General features: G+C 49.8%; 1 protein-coding gene across 2 annotated transcripts in view; it reads right to left on the minus strand.

Moving 5' to 3' along the window:
• LOC126577805 (serine-rich adhesin for platelets) overlaps window positions 1–24,122 on the minus strand; it is a 38,158-nt gene that overhangs the window by 3,211 nt on the left and 10,825 nt on the right. Inside the window, exons 2-5 of one of the 2 annotated variants that reach the window (XM_050239757.1) lie at window positions 22,546–22,652; window positions 8,955–9,073; window positions 7,550–7,792; window positions 1–1,566 (exon numbers count right to left, since the gene is read on the minus strand). The exon at window positions 1–1,566 is cut by the window's left edge and continues 586 nt beyond it. In XM_050239757.1, the coding sequence (XP_050095714.1) occupies window positions 1–1,566; window positions 7,550–7,643 (1,660 nt within the window). In that variant the 5' untranslated portion in view covers window positions 7,644–7,792; window positions 8,955–9,073; window positions 22,546–22,652. Of the gene's footprint in view, window positions 1,567–7,549; window positions 7,797–8,954; window positions 9,074–22,545; window positions 22,653–24,122 lie in introns of both variants that reach the window. The other variant, XM_050239758.1, reaches the window with a different exon arrangement.

The raw sequence follows: 24,122 nt of genomic DNA on the forward strand, positions 1-24,122 counted from the left end.
GTGACCGTATCCGTGACTCCAGAATCTCGCGCCGTTGACTCAGCTCGTGAAACTCCGGGAAGTGTTCCTTACCATCGGCCTGTCCCCGATAGTGCACACTGTACCGCTCGTTGGTCTGGTAGCTCTTCTCACCACCACCACCACCACCACCACCGTGCACCGGTGTCGAACGGACCACCGGCGTGATGAGATGATCCTCGTCCGAGGTCGTAAAGAACGATTTGGGTGATGTGCGTTCCACCACCGGGATCGTGATTCCGGTCGTCGTCGACGTCATCTTCGATGAAGTTTTGTGGCCATCGGTCGAGCTGAGGTAGGCCGACGATTTGAAGCGCTGCTGACGCCCATAGTCAATACCGAGACCCTCGTCCTCATCACTGTTCGCGTTGGTATGGCGCACCGTCCGGAACATCGAACGAGGCGAGTGATCGGCCTCATCCAGCCGATACTTGGGCAACGGTGGACTAGGCCGCTGTGTCGCATCCAGGAAGCCGGTCGACGGTTGCCGTATCTTACCCACTCCCGATCGTTCCATCGTTTCCTCTTCTTCCGTCGTCGTCGTCGTCGAAGTGGTGTACTGGCGGTTACCGAACGTTACCGGTGTTGACGTTCCACCGTTTGCCGTGTCCGGACTGGCCAACGGGACCGGTTGATGCGTGTAAGAGAACCCACCGTTCACGATCTGCGGCGGTGGAGGGGACGTGTGCCGGGCGGTGGACAACCGCTTCACGATACCCTCGACCGTGACACCCTTGGTGAGGTGCGGTTTCTCCGGCGGTAGTTGCGAACTGTGCAGATTGCCTGCGACTGACCGCGAGCTGCTGGTAGAGCGCAGCTCGTGGCCAACCGTTTCCATAACGGGCCGGACGAAGGCCGTCGACCGGGTGGCCACGGTGCGCTGGGACAGGGGCTGGGAGCTCGGTGGTTCCTCCGACACGGCACGCTCACGCCGGTGCCGCACGAACGCCGTCAGTGGATCGTCCTGGGCGGAATACTCGAGCGGTGATGCTTCGATGATCGGTGTCAGTGGATCATGCTTCTTGCTGGTCTGGAGTGTCGATCGCAGTTCGCCCAGTTCCTGCGTAGCACGGCGTGGTGTAACTTTCGAGTGACGCTGGGACGTCCCGGGTCGACGGTTCTGCTGATTTACACCCGAGGTACGGCTTCCGACATCACTCTTACTGCGCCCGAGCTGCGCTCCCTTCGTTCCCGTCTGCTGCTCACCAGTTCCCGCTTCCTGCGGTTGCTTACGACCAAAAAGATTCAACAACCCTTTGGAGGGCTTTTTCGACGCGGCGTCACTCGAGGAACGCGTGATCGCACGTTTCGTGCGCGATTTACGCGATGGCAGTGAGTTGAAGCGACTGTCGGTAAGCTCGGGTCCGTTGCGTGCGTTCGGCGTTGCGCTGCCGATACTGTTCGAGCGCGTGCGACGATCGATCTTGTCGGCCTGGGCGAGCACAAACTCGGCCTCCTTCCGAAGTGCCTCCTGAGACAGGTGCTCGGGCAGTTCCTTCCGAACGGCACCGTTCGCCGGTTGGGAACGGGACGGATCACTCCGTGAGCCTGTAAAGCGGGTGAAGCAGGAACAGATGGGTTTTTAGCTGGGAGTTTGCTGGCGTTAGCGTTAAGAACAAACGGGGTGGTAGAGGAAATAGGAAAGAAAAAGCAACCACTACTAGCGTCGAAGATGGCCCATTACTACTACTGTAAGCGAAATGCAGAGATATCATCACACAAGCATCTACAAATGACCTTAAGTCGCTACAAGTATGGAGCAGAGTGTTGAATGTTGACTACCACCGGGAACACGGGAGTTCTAGTTGCTAGTCGTCTACTGCTACTCCCGGCTAGCGATTAGCGATGGATCCTCTACCGATCCTTCAGTCTCTACATAACCTCAAACTAAAGTTATCCCTCAAACGTTATCTAAAGTTGTTGTTGTGAGCACTAATAGAACTGATAGAATTTATTGTTTAACATTTGATCGATTGTGATAGCAAAATGAAGTAAGAGTATACATTTAATTGTTGTAGACCATTGAGCCACCAGGTATTGGTCAGATTGGATTGAGATAAGTTACTTTCTGATCTTCTTTGTCCAGATGCATGCCAAGACTGCATATGTTGCCCTACATCACCGTGAATACTTCTACAGATGCTGTTTAACTCAATACAGATCTGGCACGCAGCAAATCAAACAAGAAAGTGCTTTAATGGATGAACAAACGTCTTGGTACATTCTCTAGAAACAACATCCATTATGATGGATAGCTTTCACTTTGGACCCCCATTGTTTAGCCCCCAATCCAATAACCCAAAATGAACCTAGAGATTAGTTGACGGAAAAGATCAAAACAACGAGCAGTAAAGGTGAAGGTGTTTGCTTGCTCAATCAGGCAGGTCATTCGATGCGACGGTACAGTTATCGTGGACGCAAGAGGCCGATGAACGTCATAATTCGATCTAACCCCAAAAAAAAAAAAACACAACCTACAACAAAATGGAGTATAAAGCCGTCCCTCCTCGGTCACCGAGCGAGTGCCAGCAAGTGAAGGTCACTCGTTTGTTGAGGTATTAATTGGCATATAAGCTCGTTAATCAATCCGCCGCCATCAACAATGAGCAGCGATCATACCACATGCGGCGTACAAAAAGCTGAACCTAATCCAATCGCAACAGAAAACCTCCGAACGTCACAATGCGGAAATGCTCTCCCTAGTATCGTCGTCGTCGTCGTCGTCGTCGTCGCTGGATTGGACGCTCGATTTCGATTTCATTAATTACCCTTCCCTATGGTACACCGTGGTTACTGCTGCTGCTGCTGCCGATCGTGAGCTTTTGCTTCCTGGAAGCCTCTGCCCTACATGACGACCAGTGGTACGGTAGGACGACCTTGCCAACCGGCTTGCTACCACCATGCCTTTCACTGGCACCCGAAGTTCGGAGTGGAGTGGAGTGCAGGCTGACGGCACGACGGCACCGTCTGTCCGTCTGCCGTGCCGTGGTCCACGATGCAACTCTCGGCAGCACAGGAATGCAACCGCCCGTCGCCGTCACTGCATTGTCGAGGGAGCAAAAACCTCTTAAAAAGCCCTCGGGGCTTCGTGCGGCTTAAGGGCTGATCAGCGTGTAAATCCCTTCTGCAACTGTCAAACCTCATCTCATCCGACCAGGGGAAAAAGGGGGGTAAGCATGGAAGGCCGTTTGGCACTCACTCACTCGTACGGTGGTGCGCTGCATAAATTAAGCGAAAGGAACGACGAGGCACGAGCGTTACTCTATCTATGCTATTATGCAAATGTGTTGCTCCCTTGACCGCGCACCCCTGCCATGCCAACAAACGAATGCACTTACGTTGGACGCAGCAACAAACCCACCATCGATCGGTGACCACGACGACGACGACGACGACGACGACGACGATCATGCAAGTTATGCTCCGACACCAGGTGCGCTTCGCGTCCGCGTTAATCCGCGTTCTACACACCAAAGACGCGTACGCGACTTTGGTGTTGGTTAAGCGGTGTAAACACCAGCCGGTACAAGCTGGCACGATGACCAGGACCAACATAACAACATAAGCCCCAAAGCACTTGACTATCGATTGGTTTCGGCTTGTCCGGTGGTCTATTGTGGTCGCGCAAGAGCGATGTGGAAACGATTGATTACGATTTGTACGCTTTAACCTCGCGCTCGCTGCAAGTAAACTGCGGCACTGGGCCATGTGCTGAGACTACCAATTGGTGTATGGCATAACGTAACGGAGTTTTGATCAGAAGTTATGTTTACGTGAGAATTGTTTTCAATTGTTATTCCACATTCCTAATGTGGCTTTTTTATTTTTAAGAAACGAGTTAGACTATATCGAATAACAAGGGATGAATATATGGCAGATTGTGCATTTTTCAATTAATGCCGATCCTTTCATGAGTATTGTGTGATTTTTTTGAATTGATCAAAGAAAAATCGACAAAGATATTGATTTTTTAATATCAGCGCTTTATACATGGTTCAATGCAGATCGCTAATTTGAAGCGCGTTTCCCAAAATCAACAACAAAGTCGGTGCCCATTATTACAGTAAAACTACTAAACCAATAGATTTGGAATTTTGAACACATAATCTGTTCACAATTTGGCAGGTACCTCCGTCGAATTTTTATTAAAATGTTTGATACTTTTTTTTTAAAAATATTTATGTAAAACTTGATTTTTTTGGGAGAACCATAAAAAGCATCACTTGAATAAGTAACTTCAAAAATCTGCCAAAAATCGGAAAATAGAAAATTTAACAAAAACTTGACGGGACTACCCGCATAAACTTATAATCTACCAAAAGCATATCGATTTGTATTTTTCTGTTGACCCGTCACGTAGCTGTGAGCAGTTGAAATGAGTCCTTTTCTGTTCCGAATCAAAAGAATTGCCCGTTTAAGCGAGGAACCCGGTTTGATAATTCATCAATCCTTCACCAAAAATTCTAAATGATGCCAAGAAATTGTTAATTCAACAAAAACTCAACGAGACAACCTGGATAAACTTATAAAGTACCAAAAGAATTTCGATTTCCGTAGTTCAGATGACCTTCATACAGCTATGATGGGCACCGGAAAAATGTACCTTTTCCAAGACACTCCTTTCTGCAATTGATGTCTTGTAGGAAGTTTATAACGAATCTTCAGCAAACTACACTCAAATATGTTTGAACATTTGTAGTTTAATATGACATTCACTGGAAAAACCAAAATAAGGAGATTAAAAATTAATTTTGAATCAACTCCGTCGCAACAAAAAATTGATGCACATTCGATTCAAAATTTAATACGATCACTCTAATCCTTTTTTCTATCGGTTAACGGCCGCTAAGGCACCAAGAGCAACATTCAATCCATCAGTTCACCCACAACCAGCTCATCCTTACGCATCCGTTGGCGCGGAAACAGGTTGCTTCCCTATGTCCCCCCTGTCTGTTGTTCTCGTAACAACATTTCTTGCCCGAAGACGAATCGACCGATCCACCGAACCCCAAGGTTAACCCCAAGACCAGGTTCAGCAGCAGCAGCAGCAGCAGCAGTAACGTATAACAGCGCGATCTTCCATCCTTACGCACCCACCACGTCACACCACAGCAGCCGCGTGCAGCGTGTAATTTGCGGCTGACAGGTACAAATGGAATCGGTGCGGCACTGATTGCAACTTTGTTGCCGCACTCTCTGCGATCTCCTCGTGTTGTAACAACCCGTGTTCCGTGCCCCGTGTGTGTTTGACAGGTCGACCGGTTACAACCGAGAACGTACCCCCCCCCCCGGGTTGGCCTCACCAGACTCATTACAACCAATAGATGACAAACGGAGCGGCAGCGGAGCAGCTCCAAAAGCTCGCGCAGCCTAATGGAGCGTCCGCCGCGAGACAACAACTAATGGATCGACCGCCAACGGGGGGAGAGGAGGTGATCGTGGGTAATAATCTTTCTTATCGCCCCCCCCCCCCCCCAAGGAACGGGATTAGCGAAGCGCGAGATGGGAGGCCGTACGGCTTCGATCGCTTATTACGATATTCCCCAGGGATGAGTAAGTGCGAACGCGCTTCGCGTAATCCCAGGGTTCTGGTCGGCGGTTTCGCTCGTGGCTGTTTGAAGATCGCTCGCCAGGGAGCATGTAATCCATTCTGGTGGAGAGTATCCGTGTGTCCGGTGTGTAGCGAATCATCCCCTGAGGCACCGGGCGGTTCCGCGAAAGCGAGTCTCCAGCTTGTGATCCTCCAGAAGAGCTGCAGTACTTCGGGAGCCTCCATCTTGTGGCGTCCAGTGTGTCAAAAGCGTAGCGCGTCCCAGAAACGACAAACGTCATGCTTTGTTTAATTTGGCACCGCTTTGAATGACACCCAGTGTCCGGGAATGTGCGATGAGTGAGGCGTTACGGACCTCAGGAGGATCATAGGCATCATCATGACGACACCGTGACGTGAATGAAGTCGTTTGTAAACCGTGGGTTAAGCCTGTGCGCCCACAACAGGGCGCACGCCTCACTGCTAAAGGTCACCGGAAACCACTTGTTTGCTGCTGCTGCTGCTGCTGTGACACTTTCTGCTGCTCCAGCGGTGTCAGAATCGCGATAATTAAATCGTCACAGCAGTGCCGGCTGCCAGCTACCATCTGTTGTTTGGTTGATGCTTGAAACATGATGTTTTAGTCATTTTTGAAGCCGAAAGTGTCCATTCGACGTGGGAGAAAGACACCAAACGCGTGGGTGAACGCACGGACGCACGCGCGCACGCACACTTCCGTTTCCGTTTCCGTTCGCCAAACTCGTGGCCAACACGAACTGCGGTGCACGCGAACCACTTTCAGCGTCCGTGGGAGTGGAAGCGAATCGTGGAGCACAGTTGTACCTGGCTAGCCCTTGTCCTTCAACTTCAAGCTTCGTTACCGTTATGGCGCATGCCTGGCGATCGTTCGCGCCCCCCCCCCCCCTTTCCGTTCGTGGTAATCGAATTACGCCGATGGTCAAGGTAAGCAGCTGACTTAATTTCCCATTAAGCACCACCGATGACCCTCACCGTTTGGAGGTGGGCCATTTTCTAACGCCTTTCGCTTCTAACGCTTTGTTGTGTAGTAACAAATCGGAACAACAAGATTGTGACGACAATGAGCTGACGTAGCGTGCGCCATTTGGTGGATTCATACAAGATTTCTGTTCCAAATCATCCTGTGCGCCCACATCCTAGACTCTAGCGTGTTCACCACGGAACAGCACGGATGACGCCACTAGCGCACTGACGGTCTGAACCGAGCTCCTATCGAACAAGGAAGCGACTCATCCGGGCAGCGACTGCTCGGATGGCGCGCGCGCGCGTGGGTCTGCTCTCGATTTATTCCGCGTCGTCCCCAGGCTTGCGTAGGAACATAGGTGGCCTCTCTTCCTCGTAAAATCCCGTCTTTACCACCACAATCCCGGACAGGTGTGACGACATTTTGGATCTCTCCCCGCTTGTAGATACTAGACCTTCGGTGAGCAGGGTGGACGGTTTAGTTGGTCATTAAGTGTGTTATCGTGTTGCTGGTTCGTTCATGTGGAGGTTACCAATGAGCGAGGCGGGGGGTAAAGGGGTATTAGAAGCCGTGCCACTGTCTCTCTGGCCCTGGGCGCACACATGGTGGGGCGCAGGATGTTACGGTGCATTTAGTAGGTCGATCGGTCGCGCCACTGACGTGACGCCTCCGTTCTAATGGCGCTTACGCCGCAGCAGCACCGATGGTTTCTCGATTTAGTTCTCTAGCAGTGCTGGTTGGTGTATTGTTGTGTTATCCTGTACCCAAGTTCGATCCTTTAGTTAATAGACACAAAAAAAAACACACACAAATGCAAACAAAACACACAGGCGAGCGAGCGCACACTGAACAAAGGGGGGGGAAGCGTGACCTGAGTTGTGTTTAGTTTTCCATAGAAAGAGGAAATGAGATAGAAGCTGATAGACTGATAACTGGCAGAGAGAGAGAGAGAGAGAGAGAGAGAGAGAGAGAGAGAAAGGGCGAGAGAGATCACTAACCGATGCGTTTCACATGGACATCCCGATTGAAGGAGACACGTGGTCCGGCTGGCGTTACAGTAGTCACCGCCAATGGGTCCACCTCGGTCGACATCTTCCCGAAACACTCACTCCTCACATCCACTCCACTCACACGCAGACGCTGCGCTCATACCGCTTCTTCATACCTATCGGCAGCAGCTTCACTTTTCACACGTTATAAAAACATTTGCTAGCATGCCTAGCACTAGGTACTACTGAACTCTGTCTCGGATCATAAGATGGAAAGGAAGGAATAGATCAATGTTTAAAAACAATCAAGTATAAGGAAGCAACAGGTAAATGATGAGGGAGAAAATATTATCCGCGATGGATGAATGAAGATGAAAATTGTCGAATAATCTTTTGCCACTGAACGGTATCTTCGAACAGTGCAAATAATTGAACTAATGATGATTGTGCCTTTCCAGATGGCAATGAAATGGTATAAATATGGGAAATGTGTTTAAAAAATTGATAATTATTTGCACAGAGCATTGAAGCTGCCAGAAGGTTCTCCAAATGGTATGATCATGCAAATGTCGAATGAACCCATTTGATTCGATAAAGGAAATAGTTAATTTGCAGCAAACTAAATCATAATGTACAGTATGATGTCTAAAAAGGCTAGGATGTGTAAAGTATCGCTAGATAGCAGCCTAATTGACTAAATTATCTATAATAGGATGTTTTTGGAACCCGATAAAAAATCTCAACTACTAAAAACCACCAGGGGATGGTTTCTTCTAGCTTCTAGCTACTATGCTGTCGTATTGTTCTACCAACATGTCCATCGATCTAACAATAAGACTATCGATCAAGTTGAATCGTATGCACAGCATCAAGGAGTTTTCTATTTACAAACCGACGAGCAATATTTACATTACAACAAGAAGGTTATTAACAGTTAATCCGTGCGTGAATTTGGTGCGTTACATTCATTCCAAAACAGTTTCAAAGCGCCGCCATAAAGTAAGCAATCGAAAAGAACATTCGCACTTCCACGGCTCAACCACAACAACAAAGACGGCCACGGCAACATTGACACTCAAGTGTCCGGATGATTTTTCCTGTCTGATTTTTTTTTCTTCTTCTTTTCTTCCAAAATAATTACTTCTCGCCTAGCAAAGCGCGTAAGCGATCGTGAGCTTCCGCATGGTGCAAGCATGTTCCATGCCATGCGCTTGTTCAACGACCCTGCCACCATCCATCATCCCGAGACCACACCAGAGCTTCGGCACGGGGTGGAACGCGAACGCGACAGGCTAATTAAGCGGCGGCGGTTCTCGACGGATGCCTACAGGATGAATGCACCGTGCCCCTGTCGACTACCGTGCCCATGCATGCGCACTTCCTTCATTCCCCGAAGCAACGATCGATAACTTACCGACGGCTGGTCGTCCGGCTGGCCGAACGGTGAATTGGCCTCCGGAGCGAAGGGCTTTGGCGTTTGACCTGGACCGGGGCTACCGGTTCGAACCGAACCTTCAAGGTTGCCGGTTGAATCTGTAATCAAATGTCAACGAGAAGAAAAGAAACCATCAGTATCAGGGCTTAGCAGCAGCAGCAGCAGTAGAAGCAAACTATAATGGAAGGATGTGGCTCCAGCAGCTCCAAGAAACGCATTTCCGGAGCCGAGGAAGCTGTGACCGACTGTGACCTTCATTTGCGTGAAGTTCACATCTTCACACAGCACTTCACTGTTCAAGCCACAAAACCAATCAACTCGCCGGGGGCGCAGCGCATCTTCTTAGCAGACCACCAGAAATGGGGAACAGTAGGACCGATAGGGCATGGAGACTCGGTGGTTCGACAATCGGGAAACGATACCGGCGTTTGGGATTAGCCTCGACAGAAATCATTGACCAATACGGGTTTGCCGTCTGCGGGCGTACGTACGTACAAGCACCACAATGCTCCCCGTTCGCCGTTCAGTTCAGCTGGGCTTTTGCTCGCGTGAGGTGATCGAGACTCGAAGGAGGCTCACCTTCGGTATGCCTTTTAAGGGCTTGACTTGAGGGCCTCACGCTTGCTTGCTCGGTGTTGGCGAGGCCGCGATCGTGCTGACGCCGTTGACCTACCCGGCCCGGGCACGAATATTGCGAAAAGCGCCGTTTTCGATACTGGCCATCGAATGACCATTCTCGGCCTGCCCGTCCGGTGGATCGGTCGATCAGCAGCGAGGATTTCAGCATTCACGACGCAGACACCGTGTTCTCTTCGTCGTCTGGTGTCTTGACAAAGATGGTGCGAGATTGAGCTTCTTTTGCTTTTGTTCCCCGGAATGTTGTCACCCGGTCGGAGGTCTCGTGTATTTTTCTTACGTGACTCATCGTTGGGTGAGTGTCCGAGTCCATTGGTGATCGCACCATTACTTCATAACAAACAATGAGTAGCGTGGATCTTAGATCATATGCATCATGCGCAGAGTTGTACACCAGTTCCGGCGACAGCTGGACAACATTCGTCATCACATCAGGCTTTGTTTTACCAACAGATCCGCCAAGTATTTTGGATCCCAGCTGAGCTCTCTCATAAGCCAGATTAAGTCTATTACAAAGCTTTATCGCTACATTAACATAATGCTCAATCGTTGCTAGCTCCTTAAGATAACAACAAGCAACAAGCAATAAAAGGTGTTTATCAAACAGTTAGTCCATCCCGCAAACCGGCTTTCGGTGCGAAGATTGATGATGCTCATCACCAGTTTGATGTAAATATTTACGAACAACAGTATGGTCCCGTCCAACCATTACATCGCAGCTCGTGTGCCCCTTGGTGCCCGGTTTGACGCACCGAGTGTCACCGATCACTAATTTACCTATCGCCAATCGAAAATCAAACGTCCCTCTTCCAGCGTCTGATTAGCCAAGCACACGTTTGTTGTTGTTTACTATCGACATCCTCGAATGAACGAACGAACGAACGAACGAACGAGTGTCTTTCGGTAACATCATTCAGAAAGCACACTTCGCGGAATGCAAATTCCCGTCTGCGCAATCAAGGGAAAAGTTGAATGAAATCACGCCCGCCCCTCGCGCCGCGTCCGCTAATCGTGGTGAAGTGATCACTGCGATCATTCGCGGTGAGATTGATTTCTCGGCCGCTGCCAGCAAACAATCATCATCAGTTGAAATTTCGATAATGAGCTCATTCAACATCACGCGTGCGCGCGCGCGCGCGCAGTCATTCAGTGGCCGGGATGTGGCTCTGGGTTCCTTCCGTTAAATGTTGACAAAAATTCCGTAGTTTCTCCCGTAGATGGAAACGAGGACCACCAACCGGGGGGGTGCGGGACACAACTCCCGCTTAAAACAACAAATGCCCAAGCGTGAATTCCGTTCGTGCGCCAGCATTTTATGCAGGGGCCTTTGCGAGGCGGAAGCGATCATGAAGCTGAAATTGTTGGTCGTGCACACACATTTGCATGGCCACGTTGGAGACACACTGTTGGTGGAGGTCGTATCAACGCGCCTAGTGCTGGCCTTTCAGCAGGTCAGCACCCACCATTTTGTAGCGGCCATCGGTTGTCACCAGAAAGAGCGACTTCGCCTGCCAGCGTCCATCTTTGGGGACCGGACACACTATCAAGCGCGTGTGCGTCAGAATCCGTTAGCTATTCCCGGTGCTCGATGCGATGCGAATAGAACTAGGCCACTAGAAGCAACAGTAAACCCAGCCCAAGACGACTGTCGTCGAGGCGCGCCTGCGTAGGCTAAAGGTCATTCGCAATGGCGCACGGAACGGATGGCGCAAGGCCCAAGACAACACGGCACGGAAGTATGAAGTCATCGGGCGGGCGTCGCAATAACTTGCGTGGAGCAGAAGAGTGAAAGAGGGAGAGAGGGAGAGCGAGAGAGTCTGTGGAAGTGGAATGTGGAGTCTGCTTAGCAGCGTAGATCGCAAAGAATGCAAAACCAGCACCACCACCACCACCACCACCGTCATGTGGCTGGTGTCTGTATCCGGAGCAAGTGTGGGCTTTTTTGGATGGAAACGCGGGCACATCCGGGGGCGACTGGGACTGGCGCGCACCTCGAGGCACGCGCCATGCGTAGGCCGATACCGACACCGACACTCCACTCCCCGTCCCCTCATCGGATGGTCATACCCAACGCTACCCTGAGAGGACGGACAAATCGGACAAAAATGGTTCGCTCCCCCGCGCTCTCGCTTCGCTGCAGGAAGTTTCAGGAAGAATCCTCGATCCGAAACCAAGATCGCGACCGCGACCGCCACGGGATCGATCCGCTGGCGTGGTGGCGTGGTGGGGCCATGGAGGGAATAAATTATTCCCTTTTTCTGTGTTCTGTGTATGTGTGGGGTGGGCGCGGTGTGCCGAAGGTGACGATTACCGTGCCCGCTAAAGCGCTAGAGCATGTCCGGTGGCCAACGCAAAACGCAACACCCGTAGACCATTTAGAGTTCCTCTTCCCCAGGGGGGTCCGAGGTGGAAGAGAGGAGGTGTTTCTTTATTTGAATAGGGGCGCCGCCGAAGAGGCCGTCAATTTACGATCGATCGATTCGGGCACGGCACGGTGGTGGTGAGGGATCAATGAACGTACGTCCCCCGTTTACCCTCCCTTTACCTTAAGCTAATACGTAGCGCGTAGCTGTCTTCGTGATCGTTACGGTTAATGTATAACGATCGACACTCGGACACACTCTTGGGGTGCTTGTTCCAACACCCTCGCCACCGACAACGTAGCACTTCGACCGTTTAATGGTTATGATTATATGTATCCGGATCCTCAATGTCAATGGCAAAAGGTTTCTTCTTTCGCTCTCTTCTTGTGCCTTCGCAAGGCCGTGATGCGGACCACCGTATGATGCGCGACGAAATTCGACCTCCAGACACTCTCGGACTTCCTCCTAGGAGTGTGCGACTTATATGGCAGTCTTCGGGCAGTCTTCTCGAGTCAGAGAGCCCACCCCCCATCCAGGAGGCCAATGTCAGGGTAACGTCATGATCATCGTACGCATCGTGCGTTCCTCTCCTGCGCCGCCTGTCGAGACGGAATTGCATCTTAATAAGTCATTAAGACGAAGATTTATCGTCGATTTAGCTGATCATTTCTCGTTGCACGGCCGTATCTACATGATCGCTTCGTCACGTTGTTGTTCGCGGGTGGAGGGGAGAACTGGTAGTGGCCACCATTTGCAACAACTGGACCATTATTGTCTAGGTGACTTTCGTTTCGTTGCGATCGTTCCTCGGTCGGTCGGTGCCGGTGCTGGCGGTTGGCGATTGCACTGACAGATTGCAGACGACCTTCGAGTTCATTCGATTCGATTGCCACTCTGCAGCGGGCAACCAACGCATCTAACCTCTTCCAGGTGCCCCCCAACACACACGCAGACCGCGCACCGCACAAAACCGGAGTCCGGGATTTAATTATTCCGGTTTTTGTGCCCAACGAAATTCCCGCATCCCTGCATCCGTGCGGGCTGGCACGAAATCAGAATATGCCTTTCTCTTGGGCGGTCCGGGGCCGCGAAGGGTGTGCGACGTAGAACGTACGCACTCCGGCTGGCAGTAGCAGTAGCAGTCTGCTGGCAGCAGCACCAGCAGCAACATTGCAATTCACCAGCCAGGCAGCCAGCCATGCCGTGGTGCAATGACTTGTCGACATGCCGGTTGCATGCCAGGATCGCTGGAGACAGGGAGCGCATTCCTGCGGTCGATCGCACTCAACGCACGAGCGTTTGTAGCATATGAGCAATGTAATGAGCTGCTTCGGCCACTTTGTTGTGCTGTCAATTAAGCAAAGGCAAATGTTATTTAAATCATTTTTATGCAAAATATCATTCTGTAAGAAAAAGATTCTATTAAGAAAATGGAATGTAATCTTGGAAAATCAAAAGATACAAAAAGACGCACAATAAACGGGATAGTGAAATATTAGATGGTTGAATTAGTTTTCATCGATTTTGTCCAAAGATGACATCCCCTTTTTTTGGATAGGTTCTCCACCCTGATTCTTATGTCATTTTAAAGTACAAACAAATAGTGTACAGTTCGTAATTTTTGTTTTTCGCTATCAGGTGCTTTTCGTGATATTCGGAAATCCTCATCAAAAACATCAAACAACTGGAATCACGGACCGATGTTGGGTATTGAATTCAACTTTCTTGAGACTTATATTTTATATTTAGCGTTTTATTTTTAAAAAAATCGCCTTCTATATTGTTGCTCATGTCCATGGCAATAAAGCTCCTTCTTCCGCATTCTAGAATGCGGTTTATTCTTTACGAATTATCGATCATAAATTTGTCAAACTAATCCTCCATCATCAACAAACTAAAGGTCACTATCTGAAAGAAATACAAATTAACTGCCGATCTCGATATGCTGCCCAACCCCTTCTTTAATATCATTCTTTTCGCATCGCAGACAATTCGAGACCGTGAATGTTCAACTAAGTCTGTGCGCCTCTGTAGCGTCGTGATCGTTGATAGCGGTCTTCTTTTAACAGCCACTGGTCCCCCCGCTTCCGACTCCTTCTACCGCTGCCACCTCACACAAAACGAAGCTCACCGTAAAATATCGTTTGCTAAATCGCCAAAATATGCTAATCGATGCTGCTGATTAGAACCAATTCGGACCCTGGGGCGTTCACCCAATTGATGGCGGCGCGCCCAGTTGGAACATTTGATATTCGTTCCAAAGAAGAAGAGCAAAAGAAAAGCTCCAAAAAACGACAATAAAATCGCCAATCAAAACAAGGGGAGACATAAATATGTGCAAACATCAGGGAAGAATGTAGCCCGAACTCTCGTGCGGCCGATTCGAGGGAAATTAAGTTTGTTTGATAAACGAAGCGACAGCAGAATGCTTTCTTCTCTTCTCCGAGGAGCGCAGCTTCTCCATTTAAAAGCTTTCTCGAAGCAGTCCACTCCACGAATGGTGAAGGGTGTCGACAGAACGCTCGCATTATGCGCATGATAAAGCGCGAGGCTAATGTGTGGCCAGAGTGTGGAAAGCATTTCTTCTTCTCGCTGGTAGTCGGTGTGCGTGGGACAGAAATTAATAGGCGATTAGCGATCCGGTTCGGTAAGTTTGTTTTTAATGTTCGGTCGAGCGACGGGATCGTATTTTTCATCTACCAATTTACAGCTTCTGCTCCCTGCTGCCAGGGGTTTTGATAAGGAGCGCCATAGAGTGAAGGGAATTTGTGTTGATGGAAGGAGTTTCTCGACACGCGACTTCTTGTTGATCGGAACGGTATTCAATCGTGTGGATTAATGTCAATGCTCCTAATCGGATTATTGGCAACCAGGTATCCCTCTGCGATCTTAATTAAACAATGAAAATAGATTCTTTTCCGCCAATTTTCTGTACGACAAAGTCGCAACCAACAAAAGAAACGATCATCAAGATCCAAGATCACCAAAAATGCTTCGCTGGAATCCGGGAACGAAATCAAAACGACCGGTGCCCAAAAACCTAAAACCCATAAAAGTTTACACAAAAAACAGGATTCCTTCGGGATGCGATGGGTATCCTGTTTGCAGGGCATCAGATATGCCCGTTCAGCAGCGTTCCACCAAATTAACGTCCAGTCCATCCAGTGCCAACGAAAAACATTTATTGGTCGCCCAGGTGTTCGACATTTCGACAAAAGCTTCAACTCTTTCGCCACCGACCGACGGGGGCCGCTGCGAGCTGCGCAACACCAGTTCCCCCCAACAGCCCCTGGCCAGCCGGACCAGTTCTCCGTCCTTCCGTGCGGCATAAACCTGATTTTCCTCGCACACAAAACAGTGTCGCGACCATCTGCGCGCACACCATCGGCTTCCTTTCGGATCACCAACAACGGCAAGCCTCGCCGGTCTGCTGGTGGCTCAAGGACGTTGGTGAGGATTTTTCGGACAGATTCAGATTCCCGTCCGGCGACGCGGCGACGTTTTGCAACAAATCCCCGATGGGCGATGCAGCCTGCCGACAACCTGTTTGCCGTTTGCTCCAAAAACAAACAAAAAGTGACCAGAGGTGGATTGGCGCGCCAGCGAGCATTTTGGAGTGCAGAACGACCTAGCCCGGTCGGATCGATTGGCACGATGAAATGGGGTGGGCACGGTGGTGGTCTACGACGGCAAAAGGTCTACGATTATACCTTCGGACCGGTTTCGAAACGAAACGATGTATGGGGACCGCTGGCTGGCGTTAACATATCGATCTTTGCACGACGATTCGTCCCGATGCTAATCTCGCCAGCCAGCCAGCCAGCCACGGGTATGTTGCTGCTGTTTGTGATTGGATGCGCCAAACGTTCACTTCTCTTTGGGGTCATCAAGGAATGATGGAATGTTGCGCGCATACAAATAATGTGGCTACTGGAATGTTCAGCAGTAATAAATCCATAAATCTCTACCTCTTAAGGCAGGCTATGGTATTTTTTGTGATGTATTCTTATTAATTTTTTTTTTCTTTTTTGCTAATCTTTTAAGTATTTTGTGTAAATGTTTTTGGATCAATAGAAAAACACTGACAACGATATAGATTTTTGAAAAGTCGCACTTCATGCATCACTTTTTAAACTTCAAAATGCTGCCAAAATTTATTTGTATTTTTCTGATCACCCATCACGTAGCTATGGGCCGTTTTCTGTTCCGAATCAAAAGACTTGCCCGTTTAAGCGACGAACCCGGTTTGATAATTCCTCAATCCGTCACAAAAAATTCAAAATGCTGCCAAAAAACGGGAAATTGGTAATTCAACAAAAATTCAACGGGGTTACCTGGACAAACTTATAAAGTACCAAAAGAATTTCGATTTGCGTAGTTCAGATGACCCATCTCATGGCTACGATAAACACCGGAAAAAGTATGTATAGACACTCCTTTCTAAAATTGATGCCATGTAGGAAGTTGTTGACAAATCTTCCTCAAACTAGAACCAAACATTTTTGAAAAGTTGTAGTTTAATATGACATTCACTTAAAAAAGTAAAGTTGAATACATTTTACACAAAAAGCGACAAAAATGATCCTTTTTTAGACACGAATTAACCTTAGCTCCTCTTCAAGAAATGGTCACTCAAGTGCCCCTGTTGCGATACCACATGCAGAGCATGAGAAATGGCCAGATCGTTCCAAAGACCCACAATATTGATCAACCACAACGCGTCTAATTGATTCCTCATGCCAGCAAACCAAACACCGTCCCGGGCCGATACTTGCTTAATGGACAACCACTCTAGGCATGCCGGGCCGATTATTGGTGACAAAACGGCTCAATTATGTACCCATTGATCGCAGCGTTGCTTTTGCGCGAAACCTGAGTTATGTTGTTAGCACCACCACCACCACCCTCGCTCCCCTTATTATGCTACCAACCACTGTGGCCGCGAGTGACACCGTTTCTCTTTCGTCGCGCTCATGAATAATGCAAATTATTATCTTCGCGATGGAAAAGCTGGTCACGCGCTCCGTCCGTCCAACCCCAAAACAAACCACAAGGAACGGCTAATTGTCCGTTTTTGGCTCATTTAACTCCAAATGCATGAGGGTCACAGACAGACAGACACACCGCCAAGAGACACCATCAAATACAGTCGCTGTTGTCGCGTCGTGTCGGTTTTGCCGCACCATGTTGACCCCATTCAAAACACAGAGACAGAGAGATCAAAAACCTTTAGTAACACCTCTGCCCAGGGCTGCCAGAAGTGAGGTTATGGTGTACTCGATCACAACCGAACTCCTTTGATGCTCGCGGTGGTTGTAAAAGTGTTCCTGGAAAGTGCAAAAACCAACGCGTCGCCTACTTTGATAACACACGCCGGGTGTGCGCGAAACAATATTGACAGACATGCATTGAATTGTCAACCAAACTCAACGCTCAACAATATGGCCCTCGGTTTTATTGCGCTTTGGGTTTTTTTCGCTGAAAGGCGCCCAGATTTATACGTTTCACCTTTCTTATCTACGTCCGGTCGCCAGTGTCACCCACTGATGACGTAAGCGACTGTCAGTGTGTCACCTGATGGCCCGTGTATTGCCGCTGCACAAAAGCTGCGCAAATTTTAACGATCTGCTTAATCGTTTTATTACAACGAGCATTTGCCCTCCATTCGGTTCGATTCGTTCGTTCGTGCTACACGCAGGAGAAAGAGAGTGGCGACAGTTGGAACGTGTTTACCAAACTTCGCGTTCGAATTCGATCGAAACTTCAGTCCTCCCGTTCTCCAGTTCCATTTCCTCGTGAACGAGGCTACCAAGGTGTTACAAATTATCCTCCGGTCCTCGTGACGCCACCTTCGACGACGACGACGCAACCGGGAGGCCACCGTGGGGACGGCGTGCATCTTCTCTGCCGATAAATCTCTTTCGCTATCCGTTTCTCGGCTCGTTTTCTTCGCGAAACTTTCCTCCTCCTCCTCCTCCTCCTTGTGCTCTTCATTGTTGGCCGCCATGGGGAAGACATGAACTTTCGGTGGAGCCCTTTAGGGGCCACACGATGACAACAGTCCGTCCTCCTGCTCCACACATCCCGGGGGCTTTCGCCGTCGTTTGGTGGCCACCAGTTACGAAAACGGGACCGGGGAGGGGGGAGGGGGAAAGCCCAAGAATTGGCTTACATAATCGACGTCCACATTCCTGAACCTATTTATAGCCGACACAAACACAGAGAGAGAGAGAGAGACAGACAGTGAGAGAACGCGCCAGCTGCTTCTGTTGCCTTGCCGGCTACCGAAACTGCAAACTGACGACGGTCTTCATCCGTTGGACCACACGGGCCACACGGTTTCGAATGCACACGGTTCGGTGCAGCAATGGCCTCCGGGCGGTTACTGCACTGGCCCTCCCGTCCGTAAAAGGGAAAACCCCACGAGCGCCCCTACAGTGTCTCCATTAATCAAATCGAGGATCGATCGGTGGCCACTGCGCCACTGGTTGACTGTTTGCGTAGCGGATGTGGCCTATGATTGCGTGTACCCCCAGGTGAGGCTGTGCAATCCTTGTCGGCCCGGTTTGACCTCCTTTTCGTCCTCTTAATTGATCCGCATGCCCTAAACCAGCTGATCCGAGATCCACGGTACGGAGAAATGATGATGCCGATGCCGATGCCGATGATGATGATGACGATGATGGTCTGACAGTAATGAAGCCGAGGAGAGCTACCGCTGGCGTTGGCGTTCGCTAAGGCAACGCAGCCGTAATTCTTAATTAATGGCAGTTGGTGCGGTCACGAGATTTGTGCCGGACGTGACCATATTGGTTTAGAATGTACGAGAATGCGCCTCGGACGTCTGCATCTCGGACATCGCCAATGAGCAGAGACGAAGGAGCTGATGATGCCAAGATGATAACACTTCGAGGTCTCTGCGTCAGTCCAGTACTGGTTGTGAAGGTATATCCTCCCACATCGGTTACCTACATTTCCTATTCTGTCGAACGATGAATCGCCATGAATCCAGCACGGCTACGTCAATTAGATGTTCAATCCAGACTCCGTCCAGATGACCGAGACAGAGAGACAGAGAGAGAGAGAGGATCGAATGATGATGAAATCATCGCCGTAGCCGTAGAGAGTCTACTCGCGTCTCAATTTGAACTCTCAGTATCGATTGCTCCCGGTCAATCGATCGATGCAACAGTAATACGTGCCTGTGCTTCAGTTGCTGCACCAGATGTAGAGATGTAATCCCATAAATCCCGCCCTCCTCCTTCGCGAACGATCGCCCTAGATCGCCCCTGCAGTCCATGATCACCACCACGTATGCTTTTAATCACTATTCCACTACTTTCCCTGCCGTGATGCCGTACGATCCGATATCGACCAAACAGTCAATCGGTTCGCGAAACGAAGGAAGCACTAATTTACTGGCCTGCCCTACTGCAACACTACAAACGTCCACAAACTAGCACCAGATCACTATCACGACCCCTCTCAAGCTGCTTGTAGTTTGTAACCGAACTCGCCATTCGAACTCCCAGCGTGATAATGTTTCATCCAATCCAATGATCAACTACAACCACGCGTCCGAATATCCTGGTGCGGGTGGTGATGCGGGTGGTTGAGAGAAAGCTGCTTGCTACGAATCGAATCGAGGACAGGGCCGACTGGTCATCCTCGTGCGCTCGGAGTGCAGTTACTCGATAGCGTCGCGCATTTGCGATCACAAACTCATAAAAAAAAGTTTTCGGGTTGTGCGGGATAAAAAAATGGATCACAACGGGCGTGCTTGCGTTGCGTAAGTACGCAGGGGGCATTTAGATTCGCTCTTCGGACACATGGCTATCGTCTATAAAACTTCGCTCACCGCCCCGCATCGTTAAAGCTGTTCTTGTGCTGAGGGATGTTATAAAATGCTGTGTTTCTCACATCGTAACTCGTGCTTCTGCATCGATGCGATCTGCATACAGAGACCGTTGTCGCTAGGCTCGATACCTTGAATAATCGATACACACCTGATGGTGGCCTGCGGTCCTAGAGCAAAAAAGGCACTTAACATTCGTGGGTAATAAAATCCAAATCACCATAATCCGCGTGCTGAAGATAATGCAGCAGCGAGCAGCGAGCAGCGAGCAGCTCGAGGCGTACGCCCATAGAGGCGCCCGTACAACACCTTCAACAGATGCTGGAGACCATGGTCCAAGCTCACCTCTTCGACCACGACGACGAACAAGACGATAGGGAGCCTGTGTTAACGACCAGACCGGCCGCTTGAAAGGCGAGCACTTGGATGTGTGGGATTGTTAAATATACCAATTCATAATAAACAAATCTATCTTAATGCGACGGCCAACACGAAGGCCCTAGACCCTAGGGACCCCGTCCGCTATCGACACTATCGAATGGCGACGACGACGATGATGGCCACGCCATTGCACACCCGCCATTGCGCTTTCCCTAATTGATTTCCTTTGTAATGGGGCTTGGGTGTGCTTTGGGGCGTTGCATTTCACGCCATGCGCGCAAACTGCGTGGTTGTTTGCCCACATGTGGACATGAAACAATGCTCGCGAAGATCCTCGCCGCCTAAGTAAACGAAGCTCATTAGGCAGCTCCCCACCACCGCCCTGGAGGGACCCTTTTTGAGGAGCAGAAAGATGCTGGTTACTTCTCCCCTGCAGCACCTGCAGCTGTTGCTGCTGCTGCTGCTGCTGCTCCCTTAAGAGGTCTAATGGTCTATCGATACACACGCGACGCAACCAGGCCGTGCCCCAGAAGGCGTCATCGCTCGACGCTTCGCGCCCACTCGAACCGAGCGCAACGTCACTCCGGTACGGTAGAAGGGTGACGCACACGGACCATACACACTCTCTTCTCGTACTCTGACTACACTTCCGATCGATCCACTGGGGAGCACGAGCCGCACCCGGTTTTTGTCACCTTTTTCCCCGACTTCTCCTCCTCCTCCTCCTCCTCCACTCATTCGACCGAACCGTGCGAAAGAACTCGTTGTCGGCGGCAATATGGCGGCAGCGACTGATGTCATCGTCGCAAATAGAGATTTAATCATATGCGCCAATACCGACCGACGACACCGTCTTTGGACCGCTTTGTGGAGGAGCTTTTGTGGCTGTGCCCGCGTGCTCCGGGTGTGCCTGTTTGGTTTGGCCACTTTTCACCAGTTTTCGAAATGTGTCTCCACACCACCAAACCGATTGTCAATCGGTGCGAATCCGTTAGGGCGCTTTACTTCTTCGGTAAATCGGCGCCGATTTTAGATTTTTTTGGGGATCTCGATCCGAATCCGGATTCGCTCCCCCCTGAGTGACCTTCTTATCGGGCCCCGTGCGGTCTCCAAAACTGGATTATCCAAATATATTCAAAGTCAATGTCGAAGAGGAGAGGAGAGCTGGTTAATGAAGAGTGGCCCGAAATATGTGCCCGAGTGCCCTGGCTAGCCTGTCACGATTTATGCAAAAAGAAACATCATCAGCTCACTGTGGCCGTGTTGGCAAAAAATAGAAAACTTGTTTTAACAAATGCAGCCCGCCCGTTATCCGCTTCCGCATTCGGTTGGTTTCTGAAAGGATCACGCGGTTCAAAACGATTTCCTTGTTCAAAGGAGTGCGATGGCCACCAGAAAAATAAAAAAAAACATAACAGGACAAAACGGACAATCAGAAAATAGGGATTGAAGTTGACGCCACATCGCGTTGATCGCGCTGCACTGGAATCGACTGAATGAAGTGACAAACGAGCGATATCTCTGCTACTGCTACTTTGCTTCACCACCGTATCAAATGTGGGCCATCTAATCCGTTAACATCTTTCTGGTTTTCCATTCTTTCTTTTTTTCCGTACTTTATTTCCGTATTTTTTTTTGCTGTTATTAATCGTCAACAGAAATCATTTCTTTTCTTTCCCCTCACCAACTGCAAGGTGCCAGAAGCACAAACTCACCGTCACCGTGGCCACTGGATGACATCATCACGATATCGAGGTGCCGAACGAGAAAGAAGAAAGTTGTCGCAAAAAGAACGGACCACGAACATGCCCGTGGCCGAATCGTGCAAAAACGGGAAAAGAGCAGCGACCTCTTCCCTTTGCAGGCGACATACATTCTGTGCACAGATTGCACTGCGGTGCACGGTGAACACATTGCAATGATTTATGCCATCGCATTGGAATGGACAAACAACAGCACGCGCGTGCCAATTAGTGGTGAGTGCCGTGAGAGGGTGGCAATTGGAATTTTCGGTAAGGAAGCCTTATTTTGGGGGGGGAATAAAATCCTGATAAGCTCCTCCGTATCTTGTAAGCCACGCACTCGAGTCCACTTAAACATGATGACCCCTGGCCGTCGGATTGTGTGGGTTGTGGAAACATTGCTCGGCGCATCGTCGGACAGTGCGTGACTTATGTTGCGCACTTATCCGTTACACCGTTCCACGGGCAACTACAGCAGCAGCAGCAGCAGCAGTAATTGTGGAAGAAGAAGGTCAACTGGATGCTCGATGACACGAGGTCATCAGGAGCGATGGATGGATAAGCAGGGCAAACGCAAGCGCTCGTGCACTTACCTCTCGTGCTGATGCTTGAAAGCGGGCAAGGTCGACACTCTGTACGTTGTTTCGATTGTGGACAACCTCTTCTCGTTGTGAAGTTGTGTTCGTCTTCTTCTTGTGCGCTGGAAGTGGAATGAAAGGACAAGAAGGAAGAAGAAGGGTCAAGCGAATGGTACCGATTATGCCGGGAAAATATGTCAGTGGGATCAGCATAAATATGTGCGCAGTAGAGATAATACGAGATAAGAATTCGTTCTTTTCCCCGCAAATGCAAATGCACGTCTCCAGATTGAAGACAGCGAGTCGCTTATATGCTTGAAAACGGTTCACGCATTCAGCTCCGAATCAGTTTGACCGAGATTTGATGTAATTGCCCCAGATTAAAGTTAAATCTCATTTGTTTGGTGCGAGTGCCTTGTGGCCATGTTACCAAACTGAGCTCGATCTGCACAATCCAGCCGTAATCGACTTTCAACTCTCCATTTGCGCGACTATTGAAAGAGTCCCGAGTTGTGTAACCGAAACCTCCAAAAAATGGCTTATCATTGAGCCCGGGACCGGACCATTCCAAATCAAAGCAATCAAAGTGTCTCAAACGGCCACCCCGAATTGCCAAAACGGTGGCCTTTGAGCTGGCTACTAAATGTATCTAAATCGCCGTGTCAACTCACGGCCAGCCGGCGAAAGACAGCCAGCGGACACAACTAAGCGATGCACAGAGCGCCAGAGTGAGCGCCAACCGATTGCCAACCAACGCGGTTCGCCTTTGACTCCAGGCGAAACGCTAAATAGCTACGCGCGCAGTTTACGGCGATTCGTTCATCTTTCGCCGGTGAAACTCGCCTAGCGCAGGACCAGGACGTTCGCTAACCACCCACGGTCACCACCAGCACCAGCGGTCCGGACCGAACCGTAACCATATATCGTTTGGTGCGCCACGCAAAGAGGTGTCGGTTTTGTGGCCTGGAGCCTGGAGTGCGGAACAGTTTTGTGCATAACGCATTGGCCATCGGGTTAACAAAACTCCGAAAGCGCCGCGTGGCCATTATCATCCCCATTCCAGGAGGGTATGTTACGTAACGGCATGGCACCGAGGTCCGCACGGATGTCGAGGACGCGTTCACGGTGGTTAACGAACCTGCGTACGCGAAAGCAAACCATGAAATGCAGTCCATACAGTGCAGCGCGCGTTGGAAAGTCTTTGCAAATTCGTGTTTGATACGGTTAGAAGCTGTGAAGCACTCCGAAGATCGATGTAGTGGCCTTTTTTGCAACAAACTGTACTGCTCTCCGTATCCACCACAAACAAGCAACAAGCGGGTCCCGAAAGCCATTTACTCCCACATCGCAAGCGAACGATCGGTCTGGGTTTTTGCACGATCATCTTCAACATCGCTCTCTCTCTCTTTTTCTCCCTGACGGTCTGCAGAAGCAGAAAGGGAAAGGGAAAGATGGTGAACTGAATGGTGAAGCCCCGGGACCGAGGCAATCAGTCACGATTTTATGAATAAATATTCCAAATTAGCGCCCCAACGATCCATCCAACATCATCTGCGATTCCATGGAGCTGATCGTCGGCAGTACATTGCTTT

Source organism: Anopheles aquasalis, chromosome 3, assembly GCF_943734665.1.
Source record: "Anopheles aquasalis chromosome 3, idAnoAquaMG_Q_19, whole genome shotgun sequence".
In the NCBI taxonomy this organism is placed as follows: domain Eukaryota; kingdom Metazoa; phylum Arthropoda; class Insecta; order Diptera; family Culicidae; genus Anopheles; species Anopheles aquasalis.